The sequence below is a fragment of the Nuphar pumila genome, chromosome 13 (assembly GCF_984573655.1).
Source record: "Nuphar pumila chromosome 13, dmNupPumi1.hap1.1, whole genome shotgun sequence".
NCBI lineage: Eukaryota > Viridiplantae > Streptophyta > Magnoliopsida > Nymphaeales > Nymphaeaceae > Nuphar > Nuphar pumila.
Genome location: NC_143261.1, coordinates 74,768,518 through 74,796,432, shown reverse-complemented (window position 1 = coordinate 74,796,432; position 27,915 = coordinate 74,768,518). Strand labels below are relative to the sequence as shown.

Sequence of the window (27,915 nt, the reverse complement as noted above, 5' to 3'; positions counted from 1 at the left end):
TTAAGCATTATCAAAGCGAATGTGTCACGAATAAGTGTCATGGGTTGGTCGGTTTAATCATGGGCTATTCGGGCTGGGCTTATTACAGATGGGAAGAACGGGCAGGTGGCTGGGTGCATGCTTTGGGGGACGTGTGCCGAGTTTTACCAGAGCGCCTTTTGGGTATTTCTTCTTCTTCTTCCGGAGCGAGCTAGTGGGCATTCGTGAGGGTAGGGGTTCAGAACACAAGCTGTTGGGTTTCACAGGAAGTTTTTTTTTTTCTTTTTTGTTTTCTGTCAGCAAAGGCGGAGAGATGGCTGATCGCTACTTTGTGAATGAGATGCCCGACTTGCTCCAAGAACAGGAGGAGGAGGCGGCGGCGGACGTGGAGGGTGAGGACTCCCTTAAGAGGTTGCTGCTTCTTCCCTACGACAGAGCATCGCAGCAATTCCTGCACGCTGCTTTGGAGATGAAAGACAAGGTTTGCTGCTTTCTTTAACTACTTCTGGTTCTGGTGCATCTCTCTCTCTCTCTCTTGTTTATTTATTTGCTTGTTTTCCTATGTTTCCACTCTTTTTCTTCTTCCCATGGTGACAAGTAACGGGTTTGTTTTTTCTTTGGGTTTTTATTGCACAATAGAATTTCTGGGTTTTCACATGTTGGGCAGTTTTGGGTGGATTACTGTTGCCTAAGCGCATTGATATGAATCGGTTTTTTGCGGACAACCTGTCCATTCTTTGATCAACTTTTGGGTTTGGTTGTAGAGGTTCTTTTGTTTGAAAACTGTAGCGTGAGCTTCATCAATTTTGCTATTATAAGTACAGTCTGTCACACATTTGAGCAAGTTGAAGAGGGGGATTTCTTTGATTGAGGCTCTTTTTGGGAGTCAGTGTTGGGAGCGGCGACGGGGATTCGCGGAATCCCTGTGGGTCTCCAACGCTTTCGTGTCTGAGATTTGGAATGCAGGGGCAGATGGGAGGGGATTTTGTTCCATCTCTGGATTTCAAGTTCAACTACATCGTTGCAAAGATGTTGTAGTCCACTCCCCTTGCTCCCTACAAAATAACCCTTTTCATCGCCGTTACCATGTTTAGTTCAAAGCAGGAGAGGGATGCGATTTTCGTGGCTCTATTTTCTGTATTTTTTTGGGTCATTTTTTGTATTTGGGTATTGAATCACTGTGCCTGATTCATATTTATAATTAAGATGAGTTTGTCTTTATTAGAAGGTTCATCAGAATTAAGAAGTTGGAGTCTGCTAGAATTAAAATTCTCATCTATATATAGTTGAGGGATTTATGAATTTAGATAGTCAAGTTTGAGATTAATTATGAGTTAATTTTCAATGTCTTCTTTAATTTATGTTATTTCCTTTTTTTGATAGTTTTAGTTATTTCTTAAATAATTTAGTTTTGAAATTGCACCTTTATTATCAGTTTACGGGTTTCAGGAATGACCTTTCCTGAATCCTTGCATCAATCTCCCTCCCAACACCAGCTCCCAAACAAAACTTGAATGTTGGGGTAACCAAATGCATGAAAACAACCTTAGATATATGAGGGCATTTGCATGAAGGTGCTAAAACTTCACAGTGTCTCATATTTAAGACTTGGTATATGTTAAATCAAAATAACGATATCAATGTTATTGACCATAAAATGTGTAAATAATGGCATGGTAGCAACACGAGAAGAAAACTGCAACTTGTGGGATATAAAATGTGCAAATAATGGCATGGTAGTGATGCGAGAAGAAAATTGCAACTTGTAGGTCATAAAATGTGCAAATAATGGCGGGGCAGCAAAGTGATAATAAAGTTGCAACCATCTCCATGGAGAGAGAGAGAGAGAGAGAGAGAGAGAGAGAGAGAGAGAGAGAGAGAGAGAGAGAGAGAGAGAGAGAGAGAGTATAACCACCTTATTTCCCAAGCATAATGGAATCTTTGCAGCCATCTCATCTTTTTTCATTAGTCGACCATGTTTCTTTTTTTGCTTGACCCAAGTCAACCAGGGCAATATGATGCCCTCTGTCTTCCTCTCTGATCCCTTGTGCTGTGCACCCATTCCGACCCCCTTCGGCCTCTGCCTCTCCCTCCTCCAAACCACCACCATGCTTTCTGCCACTGGAAAGTAGTTGCTGGCGACCACACACTGGCAGCATAAGGTCATAGAGAGAGAGAGAGATTCTCTATTACCCTTTGAGTTGTTTTGATTGCAGTTGATAAGAGATCAAACAATATGTTTGCAAAGTAAGGTGGTTAAGAGCTACTTATGCCACAATTGATTGTGCCTACAGTTTAGTTGAGATCTCAGGATGCAAGTTGTTTAGACTCAATCTGACCTCATAGATGTGTTCAGTTCAGCTTCAGCATGGGCGATTTAGTGGGACTTGACCATTGCATTGTATTTTTTTCAATGGAAAAATGTGTTCTTTTGAGTGGGGAAAATTTGGTGTGTTTATGGCTGTCAACTTTTGCATCGCCACAGAAACCTATATATACATTGTATTCTGGTGATCCAAAAGCCAATTTCTGCTAGAAGGAGCAATAACATGTCAATCAAATCTATGAGGTTGGATTTTCCTCAGAAAAAAATGAAAAAGTTGATTGTAGGTACAACCAATTGTAGCAAATATATGCCAATATAGGATATTATATATATATATAGGAAGGTATGTTTCCTAAAATCGATTGTACCTACAATTGACTTAGCAAAACCCATTTTTAATTTTTTTTTGGTAAACCTAACATTATAGATGTGGTCTAGATACTTTGTCTAGTAGGAATTGGCTTTTGGATTGCTGTATCTGATGTGTGTACATGTTTTTCCGATGATGCAAAAATCTATGGCTGTAAACACACCCAAATTTCCTCACTAAAAGAACATGTTTTTCCATTGAAAAACCGTAATCTAAGGCTTGATTCCCACTAAATTGATGATGCCGAACACATCTACATGGTCAGATCGAGTCAAAGTCACTTGCATCCTGAGATCCCAACTAGATTGTAGGCACTATATATGTGTGTGTGTGTGTGTGTGTGTGTTCACATTTGGTACTAATGAAGGTGTGGATCTGTTAAACTGAAAATCATAGTTGCAAGCTGTATCGACTCAATCTGACCATACATGTGTTCAACATGGTGTGTTTGCTAAGGATTGAACCCTGGATCATGTTTTTCAATGTAAAAATACAATGTTTCGAGTTGTAGGACTTTGGTACATTATGGGCCATTGATTTTTGAAGTCCTTTAAAAACCTACTTACATGTCACAATCACATGATTCAAAACCATTTCCTACTAAACAAATATTGTAGATTCATATCCATAGGGTTTGATCCACAAAAGAAAATCTAAAACCCTCTTCTACACTAACAGCCATAAATAAATTTTTGATTAGCGATGAAAGAATTCTTATATCATCTCTAGAGAGGTATAGAAGTATGATAAAAACATTGCATTATTTGTCTTTCATGTGGCCTGATATCTATGTCACCTAGGTGCGGGTGCGGGTACGTAGAGTACGACACAACAATTCTAAAAAACGTGGGTACAGGGACACAACTATATATATATTAAATATCACATAAATACAAAATAAATTCAAAATAAACTGAATACAATATAAATATATATGTTATATCTAAAATATACATTATATACTGAAAATATAAAGTTATAAACTGAAAATATAATTCTAAATTATAAATTGAATACAAACTTGTATCTACGGAGGGTAAAATGGCGTGTCCAAGTGTCGATATGGGGACATGTGGTGTCGACATGGGTAAAAAAAGCAAAATTGAGTGTCCATGTGATATAGCCTGATATAGTCTTTGCAGTTGCCAGTTAGTCAAGCCTTGTAGTCTATGTCAGATAGGTGCAGGTGCGGATATGGGCATAGATGCGGTAATGCGGCACTTTAAAAAAACTTGGGTGTGGAGGTGCGAGGAGGGTATTGTCACGAAATGACATGGAACCCAAGACATTCCAAATCATAATCCAAATGTCAAATCGAAATACATTTGAATACTAAAAAGATACAAACTAATTCAAGTTTTTGTGAATAAATGATTTCATTCATAATGAACAATAAAATACATAAAAATTAAATACATAAAAACCTCACAACAAAATACACTCAAGAACACTAAAAAATATCTAGAACTACCTATCACTCTCTCAAAACTCAAAACTATGTTCTATTATTATTTGAGGCTTAGAGAGGGGAGCCGTTTGGGCATTAAAAGGCAAAATTTGTTGAGCTGGTACATCTTGTGGCAAGTCTGTTGGAGGAAGTAAACCAAATTGTATGGTGGTCATATTTGTCGATACTTCCTCTTTGGAGGGTGCCTATATTTCCAAGCTTAGCTTCTTTATATTGATCTTATCTTGAATAAAATCCTTTAGAACAAAGCAATCTTCCGTCTTGTGACTAGTAAGACGATGATATTTGCAGTACTTAGGACTATTTATCTGTTTCGCTTCCCTTGGTCTCTTGCGCTCTGGAAGCTCAACCATTTTCATTTCTAACATGTACTCCAAAATCTCTTCTACATCATCATCATTAAAATATTACTTCTTTAACTTCTCTTCCATGGAAGTCTTGACCTTACCCTCTTTACTACCTTTCTTGTTACTATCATCTTTGGTGTCTTTATTCTTTTCATTCTTAGGTTCATTAGCCTTTGGTTTGAGATTTGAAACCGTATCAGACACATTGCAATATGCATTACCCTTATTGCGGGTATTTTTTCTCTTTTCATCAGTATTTATCTTAGACCTATCATAGGTCCTTTCGATTTTTTGAGCAATGTCTGAGAGTTGATTAAATGTTTTTGGTTCTATTGACATCATGTAACATGAGACAAATGGTTGCAAGTTTTTCATACACCTTTACAACTCGTGCTTCCATCAATTGCTCTTCACATATGACAACCATATCCCTCCATCTAGATATAAAGTTCATGATTGGTTCATCTGGTCTTTGCTTAGTTTCCACTAAATCAGAAGTAGTGATAATTCTTTGTTGATTATAAAACCTAACCAAGAATTTATCCTGCATTTCTTCCCAACTCATTACTGAGTGTAGACTTAAATGGCTATACCAAATAAATGCAGGTCCTTCCAAGGACAAGACAAATTGTCTTAAACAATAATCTCTGTTATTTCCTGTGTCCCCATATTAGGCTATGAAATAGTCTAAGTGTTCTCTTGGACACCCCAACCCGTTAAATCTCTTAAAGACTGGGGGGTTGATAATTTGGAGGATAAGAGACCTTGTCCACATGTTCTAGATATGGTTTAGAATAACTTTGAGAAGGTCCAGAAGTCATTGTTACCTTAAATTGCTCAAAATTTTTATTGAGCTCTTCTAAGAACCTTTCCTATGAAAGGAAGGATCTTCCTTTGGATTGCGATATTGATGATGATGCATGAAGAGGATTTGATGTTCCTTCTTTTTCCATCACTTTACTAAGCAAAGCATTTATTTCAAGTTCTTTCTCTTCTAATTTTTTTTGAGTAATGCCAATTGCTCTTCTGAGGTCAAATGTTTGTTCTGCTCCAGCCATCATATCAGACATTGCCACTGGACTATTTGGAAGTGAGATTGGACCTTATTCAAATAGTAGGTTTGAATATTCAGATCTAGGAGTATTTTTCCAAAATCCTTTTTTATATGGTTGTCTAGGAGTAAAATAAGGCATATGATGATAACTTTTGCCAGTTAATGCAACCTTGCATGGTACCTCTAGTTGTGCAGGTGTTGAGAAACTTTGTCTAGTAGGCGATGTCATCACTTTGTACGTAAGTGTTGTAACACTTTGGTTGGTTGATGATGTCATCATTCTTTAGCCAAAAGTTACTTGGCTTTGGTTGGTAAATGACACCATGTTTCCAACTGATGATCTCTTTTGTGCTGACACAGGTGCTGAAGAAGTTTGGTTGGTGATGTCACCTTTGCTTTGGGTTATGTCAATTTTTTTAGCACATGTACTGCAGAACCTTAGCTGGTTGATGATGTCACCTTTGCTTTAGGTGATGTCACTTTTTCTAGCACAAGTGCAGCAGAGCCTTGGCTGGTTGGTGATGTCACCTTTGCTTTAAGTGATGTCATTTTTTCCTGGAGAACTTTGGCTGGTTGGTGATGTCACCTTTGCTTTGGGTGATGTCACCTTTTCTAGCATAAGTGCTGCAGAACCTTGGCTGGTTGATGTCACCTTTGCTTTAGGTGATGTCACTTTTTTTAGCACAAGTGCTGCAGAGCCTTGGCTGATTGATGTCACTTTTTCTCCTGGAGAACTTTGGCTGGCTGGTGATGTCACTTTTGTTTTGGGTGATATCACTTTTTCTAGCACAAGTGCTGGTTAGTGATGTTATTTTTGCTTTAGGTGATGTCACTTTTTCTAGCACAAGTGTTGCAGAGCCTTGGTTGGTTGGTGATGTTACTTTTGCTTTAGGTGATGTCACTTTTTCTAGCACAAGTATTGCAGAGCCTTGGTTGGTTGATGATGTCACTTTTATTTTATGTGATGTTACTTTTTCTAGTACAAGTGCTGCAGAGCCTTGGCTGGTTGGTGTTATGTGATGTCACTTTTTCTAACACAAGTGCTCAGAACCTTTGCTGGTTGGTGATGTCACATTTTTAACCCATGACATTACTTTTTTTTTTATGAGTAAGTTCTGGCTAGTTGGTGATATTATCTTTTCAACCAGTGATGCCTTCTATGCTAACACAAGTATTAAAGGGGTTTGGCTGGTTGGTGATATCACCTTTACCAGCATTGATGCTGGTTTTCCTTCCAATATTACCATAGGAGACATAACACCAGATGCATTTTTCAGAATTCTTTCTCAAGGAACATAATTTTTTGGGAACCATCAAAGTCCAACCATCTTCTTTTTAAGAAAAGAACTTTTATCTATATTTTTTTGAACGTAAGGGAACCCTTTCGATATCCCTTTTGAAAATATGTAGGAGCCCTTTGACATCCACTTTGTAGGAGAGTCTTTCGACATCTCATTTTTGGATAAAAGAGAGGAGTTTTTCAACATCCTTTGCATAGGAGAGCCTTTTAACATCTTATTTTTTAGTGAAAAACAAGAGCCTTTTGGCATCCTTTGCGTAGGAGAGCCTTTCGACATCTCGTTTTTCAATGAAAAAGAGGAGCCTTTTGGCATCTTGTTCTTTGGTAAAAAAAAAGGAGCCTTTCGGCTTCCTTTGCATAGGAGAGCTTTTTGGCATCTCATTTTTTGCTAAAAGAGATGAGTCTTTTGACATCTTTTGCATAGGAGAACCTTTCGGCATCTCATTTTTCGCTACAGTTGTAATAATTTTTAGCAATTTTCTCTTTAGATGAAGTGTTGGTGCCATTTAATTGGCTCACGAGCACCAACTTGTTTTTCAGACTCTTGTTTCTTCCCACCATTGTTGTAGTTCTTAGAGGGAGATGAGAAGCAAACAAAGGTCCCACCGAGCGTGCCAAACTGGAGCGTTATTTTTTTTTAACACTCAAATTGAGATATGAAAACTTGAAACTTTATTTCAGGATCTCTTCACCTTTACAATAGCTTCTGATTTCCAGAGCTTAGATTACAACTGAGAAGAAAAAGAAAAGAGAGAGATAAAGGGAGAAGAAGATGAGGGCTTGTGATGTCGATCGAATCCTCGAGTATTCTTGGGCTTTCTTGAATTTTCTTTTTCCTGAACTTACGTAACTTCTCTCTTTTATAGAGTTGTTCCCTCAAGTTTAACATCCTATGATGGAAGTTATTCCATCATTGGTACTGTTTTTGCTGGATGGATACCATCTGAACTAGTAACCACTCTCATGCTCCTTGTCTTCCTACGTTACGGGTACCAGTCACGACATGTTAGATGCTTGGGAGTTAGGGTGATATGTGATTGATTTACTGTAACCAGCACAGGTTACCTTATTTTACTGTAACCTGCAAGGGTGGTTACCATAACCATCATAGGTTACCCTCTTTTACTGTAACCTTCAAGGGTGGTTACTGTAACCAACACAGGTTACCCTCTTTTACCGTAACCAACAAGCACAATAAGAGATGTTTATATTTGCGTATTTATCTTATCATGTGTAAATGAGTGTATATTTGATAATTTTGACACACTTGCACATGGATTTAAATTATTTATTTATTATTATATTATATATATATATATATATTTTGCAAACATATATATATATATATATAAATATAAATACATCAATCTTAACACTCTCCTTCAAACTTAGTGACTCACTGTAATTTTGAAATTACCAAAGAAGAAACCCATTACACAAAATGTCTTAGTAGACTTCATCAAGTTTTTCCATTTGGTGCCTCTTTAGGGGGTGCTCAATATTAGAATGTGAAATATGGATTGGATATGGATCCGATATCGGATCCATATCCATCCACGAGTTTTACTTCAGCTGTATTATATTGTAACTTGTGTTACTTATAAGGGGCAATTTTGTCCCTGTAAATTATAATTGTAACCCTATACTAATAAAGGCACGAGTGCAGCAACTGAAAAGAAACAGGCTGCCGACTTCTTAAGAAAGGTTCTCTCTCTCTCTCTCTCACGTGTTTTCACATGGTATCAGAGCACGCTGTATACCTGGGTGAAAAAGGATCTTCTTCCTCAGCGACGTGAACTACCAAATCTGTTCACGTGCACTAGCCAAGACTGCTGCAGCAAAAGCCGAGTTTTCAGAACTCGTGAATCTGCCTTCCTCAGCAACGTGAACCAGTTCACGTAAATCAGCAAAAGTCGAGTTTTCAGAACTCGTAAATCTGCCTTCCTTAGCAACGTAAATCAGGTTCCCATATTTTTTTTTATTCCTTTCTGTAGGCATCCACTTCTTGATTTGTTTGTTCCCTTCACTCACAAAGAGGCTGAGTTCTTCTTATTTGTCGTGATTTCACCGTAATTCATTTTTTTTCTTATTCCTAATTCATTTTTCTTATTCCTCGTGGTTTCACCGTGATTTGGTTTCACCCTCTTTTCTTATTGTTCTCCTTAATCCTGTTATTTCACACAGCAACTGCTGTAGTTGTTTTTTATTCCCCTTAATCCACACACAGCAACTGCTGTAATCTCTCTTATTTTTTTTAAATTCACACACAGCATCTGCACTTCTTTTTCTTAATTCACACAGCCACTGCAGGTCCCTACTTCTTCTTCATTCATTCACAGCTGGTTACTTCTTCTTCTTCATTCATTCACAATTTACACAAGAAGGCTGAATTCGTTTCTTCTGGTACCTATTTCCGTCATAAGCTGCGTCACTCCATTCTTTGTTTTCAGCCACATCTCTGTCATAAGCCTACAAATGGATTCTTCAGGCAGTTCTAGTCTTTCCTTCAACTTTCTGGGGCAACTGGTTTCGGAAAAACTGAATACAAATAACTATCTGACTTGGAAAAGGCAGATTACCCCTTTTATTCGCAGTCAAGATCTTTCAAGCCACTTGGATGGCTCCACTCAAATACCTCCGGAATTTGTCACCACCGAAGAAAAAGGAGATGGAGCAATGTCAAGCACCACCCGCAATCCTGTATTTACTGCTTGGATGAAACGTGATCAGGCTCTCGTCGCATATATCACTTCCACACTGTCGCAAGAAGTTTTGGTTTCTATCCCTGATGATTGCACATCTAAAGTATTGTGGGAAACTTTAGCTCAAACCTACTCTCAGATATCGGAGGCTAAGGTACTATTTCTCAAGCGTGAATTTCAGCTTTTAAAGAAGGGAGCAATGACCATTATTGAATTTTTAAATCAAGTCAAAAGCATCACAGATCAATTAGCCCTTGTTGGATATCCAGTGTCCGATAAAGAAAAGGTGCAACAAACTCTGAATGCCCTGGGATCAGAGTATCATGTTCTTGTCACTTCTTTATTATGCTTGCCTTCGTTGCCCAGTTTTGAGGAATTACGTGCTAAACTCTTCCAATATGAGATGTCTTTGAAAAGCATATCTGATGCTTCAGCAGGGCAATCATCTACGCATGAGATTCTTGTCACAGGGATGTTTGCTGATCGTACACGGGGAGGGCGTGGCAGAGGCAAGGGAAATCCAATTCAGAGTGGACGTGGGATACTACCTACACCAAATTCTAATGCCAATTTTTCAAAGAATGTTCCCACATGCTATCAGTGCAACAAGCGAGGTCATATCAAGGCCAACTGCTGGTTCAACCCACAAAATCGGAATAGAATGCAAAACACTAGAAATGTTGGTGCATCAGGAACTGCAGGTACGTTCCGAGTCAGTGAGGATGCTAAGGATCTCTTTCTATCTGCTATGGCCAACTTGAATCTGAAGCAAAATGATGATGGAATATGGTATGTTGACTCTGGGGCAGCAACCCATGTCACTGGTAATGCAGGTAAGTTCTCTACTATGACTCCCTATTTTAGAAAATCTAATATTGTAACCGGAGATGGGACTCACCACCCTATTTCGAACATAGGCACTGTTGTCATTCCTTTGTCCAAGTCATCCATTCCTTTATCTGATGTTGTTCATGCACCAAATATAAAGAAAAATATTGTATCTGTTTCCAAGCTTGTTGATTCTACCAATTCTTCTGTGGAATTTACTCCTACTTCTGTCTTTGTCAAGGATCTTCAAACGAAGGAGATGTTCGCTAAAGGAGAGCGACGTGGAGACATGTATGTCTTTAATGAAGATCCAGCCTCCAGTGTCCTGAAGCCCCAGTCTGATCTCATCCTCAAAAGTGTCTTAAGTATATCCAAATGTAATAAGTCAGATCTCTGGCATTCTCGTCTTGGTCATTGTAGTCAAGTCTTTATTGAAAAGTTAGTGTCCAATGGTCTTCTTTCGGAGTCTGTTTCATCTTTATTGAGAAATAAAATATGTCCCAGTTGTCAGGTCTGCAAAAGTCATGTACTTCCCTTTCATCAAATAAATAAAAGAGCTTCTATACCTTTTGAGATAATATGTTCAGATGTTTGGGGCCCAACTCCTAATCCTTCCTCTTCTGGAAGTAAATATTATGTATCCTTTATTGACAGCTTCTCTCGTTTTACCTGGATATTCTTTATGAAATACAAATCAGAGGTTTTTTCCATTTTCCGTCACTTTCATGCCTATGTTAAAAATCAATTCTCTCAAAATATCCAAATTCTCCAATGTGATGGGGGTGGTGAGTATTCCTCTAAAGAATTTTTAGATTTTCTCCAAGATAATGGGATGCATCGTAGAGTTTCTTGCCCGTACACACCACAACAAAATGGAATCGCTGAACGTAAACACAAACATATTGTGGAAAGTGCAATGAGTATAATGCATGGGAGTAACTTACCCATTAGTCTTTGGTCTGAAGCCTTTCACACTGCCACTCATGTGATAAACCGCCTTCCAATGCCTATTCTTGAAAATCAATCTCCCTATTATGTTCTCTTTGGTGCACATCCCGATTATAATGAGTTGCGAGTTTTTGGATGCACATGTTATGTTCATATTGACAAATCCATGAGAACTAAATTCCAAGACAAAGCCTCTATATGCCAATTTGTAGGTTATGCAGATGAACACAAGGGTTACATATGCTATGATCCTGCCAATAAGAAGATCAGAATTTCCAGAAATGTTGTTTTTGATGAAAATAATTTTCTGGGAAAAGAAACAGAAGCCAATCGTGAACCTACTGGCTCAGTTGCTAATTGGTATGATCCATGGCTTAGTGCTGAACTTATTTCACATGCTGCCGAGCATACTATTCTGCCTACTGAAAGCATACATGGTGAGACAGTTTCAGATGATGCATCACAAGCAGAGTGTCGAAGATACAAAGGAAATGTGTATACCAGGAGATCTAGAGAGCAAACGAATGTATCTACTGAAGAACACATTGCGTTGTCTAATGACAGAGAAGCACCAAGAAGATCAGGCAGGATAAAGCATCCTATTGAAAAGTGGGTTAGTTATGACAACTTTTCTATGGACTTTCAGATCTTTCTATCCCAGATTGAAAAACACGATGAATCACTTGGTTTTCATCAAGCTATCCAATCCAACAAATGGATTGAAGCGATGAATGAGGAGATCGAGGCACTCCATGAATGTCGAACATGGGAGATAGTTGGCCGTCCTCCAGATAAAAATGTTGTTGGTTCCAAATGGGTTTATAAAATTAAATATAAACCGGATGGTAGCATTGAACGGTACAAGGCGCGTCTTGTGGCCAAGGGTTTCACTCAAGAATATGGTCAGGATTATGATGAGACATTCAGCCCAGTGGTGAGAATGAGAACTATTCGCATTATACTTGGCCTGGCAATTGAACATGGGTGGATCCTCAGTCAGCTTGATGTTAAGAATGCATTCCTTCATGGGGACTTAAAGGAAGAAGTCTATATGGAGCAACCTCAAGGTTATGCAGAGGGAAGCCCAAAAGAATATGTATGCAAGTTAACCAGAGCTTTGTATGGATTGAAGCAAGCTTCTAGGTCATGGTTTGAAAGTTTTTCCTTAGAAATCCATAAACATGGTTTCTTTCGTTCCCAACTTGATCATTCTCTGTTGATATATAGGAACGGTACCACTGTGGTTTTCTTACTCATATATGTTGATGATATTGTTATCACTGGTAATGCTCCGGACTACATTCAGCGAATTAAAGTTCTATTGAGTATGCGGTTCAAAATGAAAGACCTTGGGGAGCTGAGATATTTTCTTGGAGTAGAGGTAGATAGACAAGGTGATAAAATGTCATTAACTCAACATAAATACACTCTTGATCTTCTGGCTAAAGCAGGAATGACAGATTGTAAACCTCTACCCACACCCAGTGTTGTTAACCAAAGGCTCAGTATTTGTGATGGTGAGTTATATCCTGATGCAGTCAAGTATCGGAGTTTAGTAGGTATGTTACAATACCTTACCTTCACTAGACCAGACATTGTGTATTCTGTCAATCAAGTATCTCAATTCATGCATGAACCAAAGACTGGTCACATGGATGCTGTCAAACGCATCCTTCGCTATCTCAAAGGAACGGTGGGTGATGGACTCGCATACACTCAGTCTTCATGGAAATCCCCAAAACGTGACATACTTGCTTATACAGATGCAGACTGGGCAGGGGATCCAGATGAGAGAAGGTCTGTTTCAGGATACTGTGTTTTCATTGGGAGAAATCTTGTCTCATGGAGTAGCAGAAAACAGAAGGCTGTGACAAGATCTAGCACAGAGGCAGAGTATAGATCTATGACAGCTACCACAGCAGAAGTGACCTGGATTAGGCATCTTCTTACAGAGATGGGAGAGGATATCTCAAATTCGACACTTATGTGTGATAATAGAAGTGCTATACAAATTGCATTCAATCCTGTTCATCACAGTCGGACTAAACATATTGAAATCGATCAACATTTCATCAGACAAAAGATAGCCGACAAAGAGATTGAACCAGTTTATGTGCCTTCAGAAGATCAAGTTGCTGATATGTTTACAAAAGGTCTCACAAGTCATCGCTTCTGGTATCTGAAGAACAAGTTGCACATGGTTCAACCCCATGCACAACTTGAGGGAGGGTATTAGAATGTGAAATATGGATTGGATATGGATCCGATATCGGATCCATATCCATCCACGAGTTTTACTTCAGCTGTATTATATTGTAACTTGTGTTACTTATAAGGGGCAATTTTGTCCCTGTAAATTATAATTGTAACCCTATACTAATAAAGGCACGAGTGCAGCAACTGAAAAGAAACAGGCTGCCGACTTCTTAAGAAAGGTTCTCTCTCTCTCTCCCTCTCTCTCTCTCTCACGTGTTTTCACACTCAATCATATGCTCTATTACATAAAGAATCTTCAATGTTATCAATTCTTGATATTTTCGAAATGTCTTTAGAATCATCCATACCGCTAATATTTTGAGAACCTGTAATGAGAGCAAAACAAGAGCAATCTAACAAAAAATAACTATACTTCTATATATGTATATATATATATATATATATATATTATGGAGAGAGGATGACCAAGCACACAAACATAAAATATGTACAAAATATTTAATAAGTCAATTTAACATTTTAAAGATCATTTAAAGAATTGATTTTGGACCGTCATTAACTTCAAACATGATAGTCATTAACAAACTCGACCATAATAGAATAATATTAAGAGAGATGCAAACAATGATAAAGTTATTTTATGAAAATCATGAACATATATATCTATTACAAAAATGACATGATTATTAAAGAAAGAACTCACAAAAAAGCTAAAATCACAAGACAATTTTACACAACAGAAGTCATAAAAGACAAAAGTGTTAAAAAACATTATTTTTTCAAAAGATAATACCAAGTGTCAAATACACACAATAGCTACTATGGCCGTTCAGATAAGACTTTTCACTAATGAAATACTTATAAAAACATGTAATAAAATATACAGAATTGCAAAAACAAAGTGCAAAAACACATACAAGTCCAAGCATGGACAACACAAAGGCACGAAGGTACAATACAAGCATAAAAGCATGTAATCTTAAGTCCACTATGAGACAATACAAAGAGCCAACAAAGGGTAATACAAGCAAAAAATAATATATATTTGTTTATTAAATATATGCTTGGAAAAACATAACCTTTTGCAAATTATGCAAGACAATTAATTATGGAATAACTCATGCTATAAAAGCATATACAATGTAAAATGCATGAAAATATTTAATAAACCATTTCTCATAAAAGAGCAAATGAGTTTAGAAAAATTGTTAAGAGATTTAAAAAATGTCATATATCATAATGAATGAATTTTGCAAATTAAAACACTAGTTTGACCATCACAAATGATCACTTCACTAGATCTCCAATCCTAAATCATCAAGTGTATCAGCGAATAGAACAAGATTACAGTCATAATGCCACTAAATGATTAAAGACACACACAAAGGTGTGTATAAAAATCTTTTGTCTACATATAATGACACTCAAAAGAAGTGTATCAACAACTAAAACAAGAGTATAATCACAAAGCCAATAATGGGCTAAAATCACACTTGGAGGTGTGAATAAACATCTTTTGTCTACATATAATGACACTAAAAAAAGCAAATATATCAGCGACTAGATCAAGAGTATAATCTCAATGCCAAAAAATGAGCTAAACACACACACGAAGGTGTGAATAAACATCTCTTGTCTACATATAATGACACTTAGATAAGAGGTATAAAAATGAGAACACACTCGAGGTAAGAAAGCTTGTACTGGAAAACAAACTAATGCTATCAATAAGAATAAAGATTTTAATAATCTTTTGAAACTCCATAGTTTCATAACTACCATCACAAAATATCAAGCATCAAATGACTATATAAGCAAAAGAATGTTAAAATACATTCATAGAAACCAAGGTCAACCACCTACCAGTTAGACACATCTATACTGACATGATGACATGAGGTTCACATACAACTTACCGCAACAACTAACTTAGATTTTCAACAACAATGAGTTTAGAGGCCAATCATCTATCATCAAGACCTAAGGCAAATGACAACACATCACTCATGCACACAACTCACTTCAATGGCCAACCTTGACCCAATAACAACAAGGCCAAAAACAAATGATGCATTATATAAAATTCAATGATGGACAATCCAAATGCCATAAAAAAGCAATACATACGAAAATCAATTCTCAAATAGGTTAGTTCATAGAAGGAGCCAATTTGAAAAGACAGTTTCAAATTAAAAATCCAATAAAGACAATGAAATCTTAGAATGAATGTAGTTCAATCATATGCCCAACAATATGTCCCATGACAATTTTCACAATCTTTAATAAGCAAACAAGAATCATGCTTAATATAAACAATTCATCAAAAATGAATTCATAAATCCACCAATCAATGTATAAGTGCACTAAGGCACATCATATATAAACGATCCAATAACTCTCAAAGAGAAGACAAGAACAATATACATGATCTAAAAAGAATCCTTTTAGATTTAAATCACAAGTCTACTATGAGACAACAATGACATGTAACATGAAGGAAATAACACATACAAAGATTCTCGAGGAACTATTTATAAATCCAAAAGCATATGTAATTATTACTAATCATGAATACTCAAAGCAATAAGATAATCTAATAACTTCTGGCCACATAGGCTATACAAGAACTATGAATTTTAATACTACATTACTAAATATCACTCACAATGCATCAAATATAAACCTTCTAAGAAGCACAAGCACAAGAACCGACTAGGAGGCAAAATACAATCCATAAGGAGAAAACAAGTTAATATTATGACATACAAAAAGCATCCAATGCAAGTCATTTGTAATATTAATGGCAAAGAGAAATGAACACAAGTAATATATAAAAATATCCAAGATCATTCTCAAGCATAATCAATCGAGGTTGTTTTTCAAAGAATTAATTTAGCACAATGAGAGCAATATCTTAAAGTCCATTATTGAAGCCACATAAAAATACGAGACATAAGCATGTCGATATGAGAGCATACAAAATATTCATGGTATTACCAAAAAATTAAAATTATGATGATTCAACATATACATTATACAAGACTCTAAATTTCTTAATGAACACAATTTTAACATAAAATTCACATAATATACCTGACAATCATGCTTTGACACATGCTTAAGGGCACCAATGATCATTACGATAAAACAAAATACATACAACAAAAAATTAATATTTTGCAAACAACATGAAAAACATATAAGCATAGTATTTAAGATTTTGAAGAAAACCACATACTTTTGTAAAATATAATTTTCATGATGACATTTTTAAAAAAATATACATATTCATAATCAAAACATATATTTCATGTAAACATGCTTACACAAAAACATATATCAAAAGTTAGTAATTTTTCACAAGTTATAATTTTAATTAACTTGAAAACATATTCATTTTAACATATTAATAAATATCTACTATATTTCAAACACATTTTTTAATATATACTATAAATATTTAAAGTAGGGAATCCAAAGAATACATACCGGAATATGAGAGTCTCGAGTCCAAGCCATTAATCAATTCAAATATTTTTTTCGAAGCACAAACATGAACAATATACCAAGACCAAGATACCTTGCTCTGTCACAAAATGGTGCGAAACCCAAGACATTCCAAATTGTAATCCAAATGCCAAATCGAAATACATTTGAATACTAACAAGATACAAACTAATACAAGTTTTGTGAATAAATGATTTCATTCATAATGAACAATAAAATACATAAAAACCTCACTACAAAATCCACTCAAGAACACTAAAAAATATCTAGAACTACCCATCACTGTCTCAAAATTCACTTATTCATACACCCATTTATTTATAAAGAAAGTAGAGAAGAGAGAAAAGGGGAATACCTTTTCTAGCGGTTGGAGAGGGTCCAACGGCTAGAAATCTAGTCGTTGGACCCTTTTCAAAAGGTAGAAACAATTAACCTCAGTTGACTTAGTCAACCCAACTTGACTATAGTATATATATTATATATACAACTATATGTATATACTATATATACATATATATATATAATATAAATATATATTATATTAAACAATATATATATATATATATATATATGTATTTATATGCATATATATATATATATCTTAACGGTATATATATAATTTTTAACAGTTTTAAGTTAACACTACATGTATGTGTGTGAATTTATGTATTTATATATATAATATAGATAAAATTGGACTTGGTTAGAGTTAACTAAATCTATTTTTGGACAGAAATAGACCTCAATGTAGTTGACTTCACCTGACACAAAGGAAGCCGTGTCCAAGTGTTGCACCCGCATGGGTGCGAGTGCGATGCCCTGTTAGAAGGGTCCGTGTTACATAGCTTGCAGTTGATGCGTCCTTATGTAAATCTTGATGTTGTGGAGCAATCCTCTGGTATATAAGGGGCACTTGTGAGGAGCAATTGATATATACTTTACATTCTTCTCCTTCTTTGGGTCTGATCAAGGTATTGCTTGCTATTTCACACAGATATTTCATTTTGCTCCCTGTATCATGTCCTCTTATATTAGTCCTATGTCACAGGGACTCAGCCAACTGGGTGCCGCACCCGCGTAGATGCGGGTGCGCGTGCGGTCAACCTGACCCTGGGTGCATTAACTGCACCCAGGGTCATTTATGTCCAACTTTTGGACTTTATATATATATATATATATATATATATATATATATATATATATATATATATATATTTGTCGCACACCCACACCCACACCCATGTGACATAGTATTAGTCTTATTGAAAACTTCATCAAAATAGCGATATCTCTGTGTCTGCACCTGGGACTTCCCATGGTTGGGTTCAAACTGAGCTTAGGCTTTCTAGAACTTGTCTCGTAAAAACAATCGCTGTTCAAGCTTGGCTCAAGCTTGAGCCGAGCTTGAAAAGCCTATGTTTGTGCGGCTTGGGCCGAGCTTGAAAAGCTTATGTTTGTGTGGCTCGGGTCCGAGCTCGAGTTTTTCTTGGCTTGGCTTGACCTGAACATTTTTATTTTGCCAAAAGGTTTTCAAATCAATATGAGAAAGCTGAGATTTGAAATTAGTACTCCCCGCTAAAAGCCCAATGTCTTACCCGTTAAGGTAAGAGCCTTTTCTGTTAGTTTTGCTAAAAAAACGATACATATACTAAATCCAGATTATTATATATCTATATGAACTGAGCTTAATTGAGCTTAACTGAGCTCGGTTGCCTGTTCAAGCTCGGTTTGTTTATCTATATCAAATTATCAAGCCTGAGCCATTTTTCAAACTTGGGTTTATTTTTTCAAGCCAAGCTTAAACGGGTTGAGCCTGATCTAGCTTGGCTTGTTCTGCAGCCCTAGGTCTACTTCAAGATATTTTGTATATTTGGGATCTCACCTAGTGTTTCTTGGAGTAGCAAGAAGCAATGCACTATGGTGAGATCGGGTACCAAGGTGGAGGATGGATCCATTGCTTCCACCACTACAGAAATTTTGCTGGTGAGACATTTATTCAATATGTTGGGACAACATAGCACACATTTTATACTATATTGCAATCATAAGAGTGTTGTTGCTATCTCACTTAATCTAGTTCAGCATAACAAAACAAAGCATATAGAACTAGATAGGCATTTTGTTTGGGGTAAGGTTGAAAATCAAGAATTGGAGATGGATTTGTATTCAAGGAGCATGAAGTTGCCGATCTATTTACCAAACCACCACTTGCATGTCATCATTAGAAGTTGAAGGCCGAGCTCTACATGGTCCTTATCCATGCACAGCTTGAAGGGAGCTGTTAGTTTTTCTGATAGGGGCATATTGTCATTATACCAGTTGTGATGGTTTATTAGTATTTTGTTCTGTTATGTAATTTTCTAGGAAAGACAGAGTTGTAATTCTCGCTGACGTCAAGGGTATTTCTGATATTCAGTTTAGAAATACCAAAGACATTATATTAGTAAGTTTCCTGGTGTGAGGAGGGTGTAGAGATTCACAGTATTGCTGTTGCATCTTTTGTCTTCTCCTTGCTCTTCTTCCCTCTTCTTTTTTTTCTCCAACATATATTGGGCAGCAATTAACATTGAGAATAGACTTGCAAGGTGACCTTGTGCAGATAGGAAAAGGCTTGATGATGATGACTATGTCATCATCAATCTCCCTTGCTATCATTGCCTGATGGTTACTGGTTTTAGGATGTATTTGAGGCATAAAGATAAAACCTCAAAATTTAGTTGTAATTGCTATTATAGCACCATGCATTGCAACAAATATCTCCAGCACATGTCAAAATTCTTGACTTTGTTTCTTTTGGAATAACAAATATAATTTTTGGTCTGCTGAGCCTCAGCATTTTCTGTTGATTCTCAACTGCGAATCTATAATAAGATACCAGGATATAAATAGATGATATCACATTGGTTTAGCACTTTTTTTTGTGGGGTTTTTGGTTGCATAAAGTAAATCTTAATATCATTTTCTTTCTGCAGTCTTCTTTCACTTCAGTTTTTAATTTGGTCTTTGCTTATTCGGCTTTAACCATCTTATACTGTTCTTTCCTCTACTTGATTTTCCCCTGTCAAATGTTCATGTATTTCTTGCAATTTAAACCACCTGCCGAACATTTCATTAATGATTTTGGATTTGGGTTGACTGGGCTTTGGTCCTTCTACGGGCTGCATCCTTCATGCATGATCCACATTCAGTAATTCCCTTATTTTTGTTATTTTATGAAGATGATGAGTGGGATGAGAATCATTATAAATTTTCACTTGGGATCATATTGTGAGATTTCTTGTAGATCTGTCCCTGCACAACACAGACAAGAAGAAGGAAAGCACAAGAGAGCATTGAGGAATAACAGGACGTCTCACCCTAACTGGGTGATGTCTTTAGATATATATTGCTATGTTATAATTATAATAATTACAATAATGCAATAATGCATATCGGGTCTGGATATGGATCCAAAACCCATGAATATAACACTATTCTAACATGCCCTCTCAAACTGAGCGTGGTCGATGACCATGGACAGTTTGGATTTCAGATTCCAATGACGACGAACTGTAAGAGCCTTGGTGAAAAGATCAGCCCTGGTCCTCTCCTTGAATAAAGACTAGCTGAATTTCTTTGGCTTTGACCTTTTCACGAACAAAATGTTGATCAATCTCTAAATGTTTTATCTTACCATGTTGAACTAGATTAGTAGAGATAGCAACCACACTCCTATTATCACAATAGAGCAAAGAGTTGGATATATGTTGATGCAAGCTGAATGATACTTGTTTAACTCATGAAACTTCCGCACTAACAGCTATGATAGCCTGATATTCTGCCCGTACTTGAGCGGGCAACGATTTTCTATTTTTGACTAGCCCAAGAGATCAGGTGTGTTCCCAAATAAACACCTTAACCAGTCACCGAACGCCTTGTGAGAGGATCATGAGCCCAATCTGCATCAGAATAGGCTACAACCTTGATGGAGACATGAGGACTCACCCAAGAAGGTCAGAGATATATGAGACAATATGAAAGAGTGCCTTTAATATATCTAAGAATCCTCTTTATCGCTTCCATATGACGTATCCGAGGTTTATGCATAAATTGAAAAACTTGATTCACTTAAAAAGATAGATCTGGACTCGTGAAGGTAAGGCACCAACAATGCTTCGATATTTTTCAGGTCTGGGAAAATCAGCATCCTCCGAAAAACTATGACCCAACTGAGTTGGAATTAGCCATGGGAGTAAGTACAGGTTTGCATGCCAATATTCCACTGCAATGTAGTATGTCTCTAGCATACTTTTGTTGCGAAAGAATGAGACGATCTGATTGTTGATCCACCTACACACCCAAGAAGAATCGAAGAGGGCCCAGATCCTTCATGTGAAATTGACTATAAAGAATGGATTTCAACTGACTAATCTTGGCATGACTACTGCATGTGATGACTATATTATTCACATAAACTAAGATGATTGTGATTGCAAATTTATCATGATGCACAAACAGGGAGTAATCACAATGACTGCGCTCAAAACAAAGAGAACGAACAACATTGCTGAATGTATCAAACTATGCCCGTGAAGCTTGATTTAGGCCATATATAGCCTTTTCTTTAGTTTGATAACAGTGTTGTGAGCATCTCCCTCAGAATATCCAAGAGGATGCTCCATATATACTTCTTTACATAAATCACCATGGAGGAATGCATTTTTAACATCTAATTGGAATAAATCCCATTCATTAGATACGGCGAGCCGCGAGAGACAAAACAATATGAATCGTTCCCACGTGAACAACTGGACTAAAGGTTTCATCAAAATCGAATCCATGTTCTTGAGTTTAAAGCACTCGATGCTACCATCAGATTTGCGTTTAATTTTGTACACCCAATGAAAGCCTACCACATTTTTATTTGTTGGTCGAGGAACTATTTCCCATGTATTGCACTCATGAAGGGCTGCAATTTCTTCATTCATAGCATCAGTCTATCGTGAATGACGACTAGCTTCAAGAAAATATTAGAGCTCTTGAAAATCATAAAGTGATGCAGCATATACCTGAAAGTCCAGAGAGGACTCATAACTCACTCATTTATCAGGAAGATGCCGAACCCTGCTGGGCATGCGAGTAGGGTGAGGTTGTTGAGCGGAACCAACTTCTGCTGCATTATTGGATGGCTAAAATGGGAAACTGCTAGTAAGCTGATTGGAGGTGCTATTGTCAACCAATGAGACAAGATCTACAATCTGATCTGCAGTGGAAATAGTGTGTTGAATTGGTTTGGCAGTTGATTTGCTCTATTTTTCAGGCTGCTGTCGACTTTGTCTGTTGTAAACTTGTTTAAAAAATTGAAAACGAGTCTACTGTTCATGTGCTGGCTGAGTATTATCAACAACAACTTTGTCAGTAAAAGTATGCTGTGGTTGTTGCGTGGATGATGACCAAAATGAATGCAACAAACTATTTATGATTTCAGATGAGGCAGCCCCACAAACATCTTCATTAAAAACAACATGACGAGAGATAAGAACCTTGCTGGCAGCATGATCAAAGCATCTATATCCCATGTATTTTTTGTCATACCCAATGAATTGACATATAGTGGCTCTGAGAGATAATTTGTTTTGCATCGTGTCATCAATATGGTCAAAACACCGACATCCATACGCACGTAACCGAGAATAATTAGGGTATGATTCGTACAACAAAGAATATGATGACTCACCTCCAAGGTTGCATAGAGGCATTCTGTTTATCAAATAAACTATTGTGTGGAGGCCTCCGACCATAGGTAAGACTTGAGATTAAGATCATACATTATGGTCAAGGCGGTCTCTAAAGTATAGCGATGTTTTCGTTCAGCCACACCATTTTGTTGGAAGGTCCTTGGACAACTCAACTCACGTTGAATGTCGTTATCAAGTAAAAATTGTGTGAATTGAGTGGACGTTAACTCACCACCACCATCACTCAGAAAAGTTAAGATTTTTTGAGAAATTTGAGTTTCAACATACAATTTGAATCTACGAAAGACATTTAGGACTTGGTCCTTATATTTTAAGAAATATATGCAAGTGAAACGAGTAAAATCATCTATGTGCATCTATGAAAATGACATAATACTTAGATTTGGATAAGGACATAACCAGAGAAGGTCCTCAAACATCAGAGTGAATCAACTCAAAATGAAAAGAAGCTTCTTTATTAGATATTTAGAATGAAAGTTCATGACTTTTACAAATACGACAACTAACACAAGAAGAAAAATTTCTTTCTCGAACATCAGTCAAACCTTTATTACATAAAATATCAATAAAACTCGAATTTCAATGACCTAATCTACGATGGCAAACATTAACTTGCAAATGGACTTCCGGACTTGACGACGACGATGCATAGAACAAATGACTGGCTAACGACGAAAAAACTATAGAGCTTCATTCGGAATCTATAAGTTTCCGTACCTCCCCTCAGCGAGTGACTGATTCGTCTAACAGGACGTCTTACCCTATCTGGGTGATGTCTTTATATATATGTATTCCTCTATTACAATTACAATTACAATAATGCCATAATGCATATCAGGTCTGGATATGGATCCAAAACCCATGAATATAACACTATTCTAACACATATGCCATAGCAAATTTGCAATAAGATGATTAAGGGAGAAAATTAAGATAAGCTATTCAAATTGTAGTTCGGTTACAAAAATATCGAGCCAACATAATACAATAATAGCTAATTTGTGAAAATTTGTTGACTGCGAATGCAAGTCAGTATTCAGTTTTGCTCTTAATTGTCCTGCCAAATAGTTTTTCTTCACTGCATTACTGTCTTTGTCTCTTGGAGGAAAACAATGCATAAAACCTTCTATTGCATGGGTCATCGATCTTATTCCTAGCTGCATCTCTATTCATGCACAAATGCTGCATCATGTGTCATTTCTGTTGCATGGGTCATCGATCAGTTCTTTTCTGGATAAGTCTGTACTTGCAAAATTACAAACAACAATTTTTACATATTAATCCTTCATTTAAATGACCTTGTTGTAAAATGGTCATTAACCTCCAGATGTAATTCTACAGTTTAAACCAATTCATTATTGTAGATTTTACTGATATGGACATGCATCAAGGTTGTATTTGCTTATATGTACAAAAGTAGGTTTCACATAAATGTGTTATTTTTCCACATGAAGTGCATAATGAGGCACACATTGAAATGACTTGGTTCTCGTCTACTCATATGTCATTATGTGCTCTAAGAAACTGAACATGTTCAATTAAGAACAAGAAGCTGGGTTGTGTTAACATGATGTTACATTTGAAACTATTTGCTTTTGCCAATGACCAACATACTAGTTTCTGTGATCAACTGGATATAGTTATAAGGTTATGTGAACAATTCCAACCTTTACTGACAAAATCATCAAGCTTTGGATCAGTTGAACTTAGTTTTCTAGTTTTCACAATTTACTGTAACTAGCCAACAAATGTTGTGCATTATAAATCTTATGTCGAACATACTTGCTTTTGTTTACTAGGATACATCTTAGAATCGTTTCATATTTGATGTCCCCAGGTTTTGAAGGAGACATGGATTAAAACTGGAGGCCATGTAAAGAACTTTACTCTGTACACTGGCTCTCTTGGAACGGCTTACTTGCTGCTCAAAGCATATGAAGTAACAAAGAACAAAGATGACCTTTCTCAATGTACGGAGATTGTTGAGGCATGCACGTCTGCATCAAGAAGAATGAGGGAGTTAACGTTTTCTGTGGTCACATCAATCTTGTCCTCTTCTAGTCTTGTAGATTGGGGGGTTTATCAGCACTACCTAATGGCATTATGAATGCTTGCCCTTCCTTTTAAGGGGGGATAGGTTGTGAAGGAAAGTTAGGTTTCTGACTGAGCATTGATTGCCTCTTAACAGTTGCCACTGTGCATTTTCAGGGATGTGACTTTTATCTGTGGGCAGGCTGGTGTCTATGCTCTGGGTGCAGTAGCAGCGAAGCTCAATGGAGACCAAGCATTGCTTGATGAGTACTTGGGCCTATTTAAGAAGGTACTTTAACTAGAGATATGTCATATGGATTTCTTCATCACTGGCAAGCTCAAACATTTTGACACATTCAGCTCAGTTATTTCCATAACTGGCTTTATCATGTAAAATGCCCCCATGATGAATATAGTCACTACTGAATCATGTTGTCTTTGAAAGGAAGATTCATACATTTGACTTTGACATATTCATGCTCCAATGTTGGTTATCTGCTGTCATCACTAAATATTGGTTTCTGCACCTGTCAGTGGCAAGCTTATCGCTCATCTTTTTCATATGAAATGGATTCAGATACCAAAAAGGATGGATAGTTACGATGTCCCTTATGAGCTGCTGTATGGGAGAAGTGGTTACTTATGGGCATGCACTTTTTTGAATGAGCACATTGGCAAGGGCACAATTCCATCCGCTCTCACTGTGAGTCTATGCTATGACTTGATTGACTTCAGATTGGTACAATAATATTATTGATTGATTATGAATAAACATTTGTAGTAAATCATGTTGAATCCCTTGTAGTTTGATTGTAGTCAAAGTTTCAGTTTACAGTTCCTCTACCTATTTGAAACCTCTATTTAATCTTATAATTTCTGAAGCTGCCCTGTTTTGAAAATGAGAGCAACTGCTTCTCCTTCTAGTTCCAAGGCTTAAAAGCTGTGATGCTTTCAACTGTGTAGGACCCAATAGTCAAGGATGTGATCAAGGAAGGTCGACGATTATCTCAGCCAGGAGGCTCCCTTCTAATGTATGCATGGCATGGGAAGAAGTATTGGGGGGCTGCGCATGGCTTGGCAGGAATCATGCATGTATTGATGGACATGCAGCTGAACCCTCAAGAGCAGGAAGATGTCAAGGGCACTCTTCGCTACATGATTCAAAACTGTTTCCCCAGTGGTAATTACCCATCGAGTGAAGGAAGCAGCACAGACAGACTGGTGCACTGGTGTCATGGGGCTCCAGGTGTTGCCCTTACACTGTGCAAGGCCGCTAAGGTACCCTTCTGCCTTTATGCTTGACTTCTTTAGTGGACTCCCTCTTTTCTTGACCCTCGCGTGCTATCATACGTCTCAGGTATTTGGGGACAAACAGTTTGTGGAAGCTGCGATGGATGCAGGCGAGGTGGTTTGGAAGCGGGGACTATTAAGGCGCGTAGGGATTTGCCATGGTGTGAGTGGAAATGCATATGTCTTCCTTTCGCTCTATCGCTTGACTGGGAAATGGGAGTATTTATACAAAGCCAAGGCGTTTGCTTCATTCCTGCTAGACCGAGCTAGGGGGCTGATTTTGAGCGGAGAAATGCATGGAGGTGATAATCCCTACTCTCTGTTTGAAGGTATGGGGGGCATGGCCTATCTTTTTCTGGACATGATTGCACCTTCAGAGGCAAAATTTCCAGCATATGAACTTTAGATATGCATAGCCACCACACATGATGTATCAACAGTAGGGGACAGAGAATGTTTGCAATAGAGGAAAGACACATTCAGTGCACAATGTGCATAAGTTGCAACGTGCTAACCATAAACTTTTTTGCTATCACTCGTTGATTCTGTTATTTCTCATGCATATGCATGCTGCCCACAACATAGAACTTGCTAGCCAAGACTGCTGCCATGAACTTGTTTGCTTCCAAAGTTTTTGTGGTTGAACTGTGTAAATTGACAAGAATGAAGTCGATATAAAAAGTTTAGGCGATGCTCTCTTTGTAAGTGAGGGTGGATCAGGTGTAATCACATTGCACACTAAGACCCGTTTTTTTTTTGACACCAAAAACCCGATTTGTTTTTTTGATATTTACACGGAGAAACTGTCCCCAGGAACAGAGACCTAGTCATGCTGGCTCTTCCTGCTGTACTTATGGTAACTGTCCTAGCAGCGTAAAACTCCGTGGGCTTACCCCTTGCCCCTAGGGAGTTGCCTTCGGCTTGCGCAAGGGGTGATGCCCATGAGATTTGAACCTAGACTGCCTGCCTAATGGCCTAAGCTCCATCCCACTACGCCAAACCCCTTTGAGGTAACACTGAAAACCAGAGATTTAAAACTTGGATTTGGGAAAAAACCAAAGGGTAAAAACTTAGTTTTGTATCCATTTGGGTGACATGAGCAGCGAGTTTCATAAACCAGATTTTTCAATGATAACCTGGTTTATGAAAAACCAGCCTCACCTAGCTTTTTTGTGTAAAAACTGGATTTCTCGACTGCTGGCTTCTCGTCCCTTTACCTCCACCTTCCTCAACCCCCTTCTGTCATCCATCAGTGTATCCTGCATTTTCCGAGCAGCTACCGGCTAGAAAATAGCTCAGCAATTTTTTCTCTTTTTTATTTGCTTTTGTAAAACTTACCAAGTATGGGCCATTTTTTGGCCAATCATAGGCCGCAAAATGGCCGAGCTGGTGCCGACCATGTTGAATGACACTAGCCCGGACACCGGATGGTGCTATCTCTGCCATTTTTCGTCTGGTGATTGACAAAAAAATGTTCCGCTAGTTTCTCACTTTTTTTTTATTTTTTATTTTTTTTTGTAAAACTTTAGGTGTCTAGCCATTTTTGAGCCTTTTCTGGCCAGCCACCAACTCGAAAATGCCCAGTGGCTAACCGGAAAATGGATAGAAAGTTTTTTTTCTTTTTTTTGTTTTTGCAAAGTGAGCATCATTTTCTGGTAAACCACTGGCCGGAAAATAGCCCAGCTGATGCCATCTATGCTGGATGGGATCAGCCTTGACCCTTTCCAACTAGTAGCTGGTTGTAGGGTCAAACTATAATGTATATATGTAACACCCTGCCTCGACTAGGAGATTTTTTTTTTTAAACACA

At 37.3% G+C, this 27,915-nt stretch overlaps 1 protein-coding gene across 1 annotated transcript; it reads left to right on the top strand.

Annotated features, from left to right (window-relative positions):
• Positions 1–81: 81 nt before the first annotated feature.
• On the top strand, positions 82–26,814 carry LOC149818728 (lanC-like protein GCL2). The gene is made up of 7 exons (XM_089984361.1): positions 82–162; positions 280–460; positions 24,622–24,803; positions 24,993–25,104; positions 25,393–25,518; positions 25,779–26,093; positions 26,173–26,814. The coding sequence occupies exons 1-7, from the start codon at positions 89–91 to the stop codon at positions 26,509–26,511; spliced, it is 1,329 nt and encodes a 442-aa protein (XP_089840487.1). The 5' UTR covers positions 82–88; the 3' UTR covers positions 26,512–26,814.
• Positions 26,815–27,915: the final 1,101 nt, after the last annotated feature.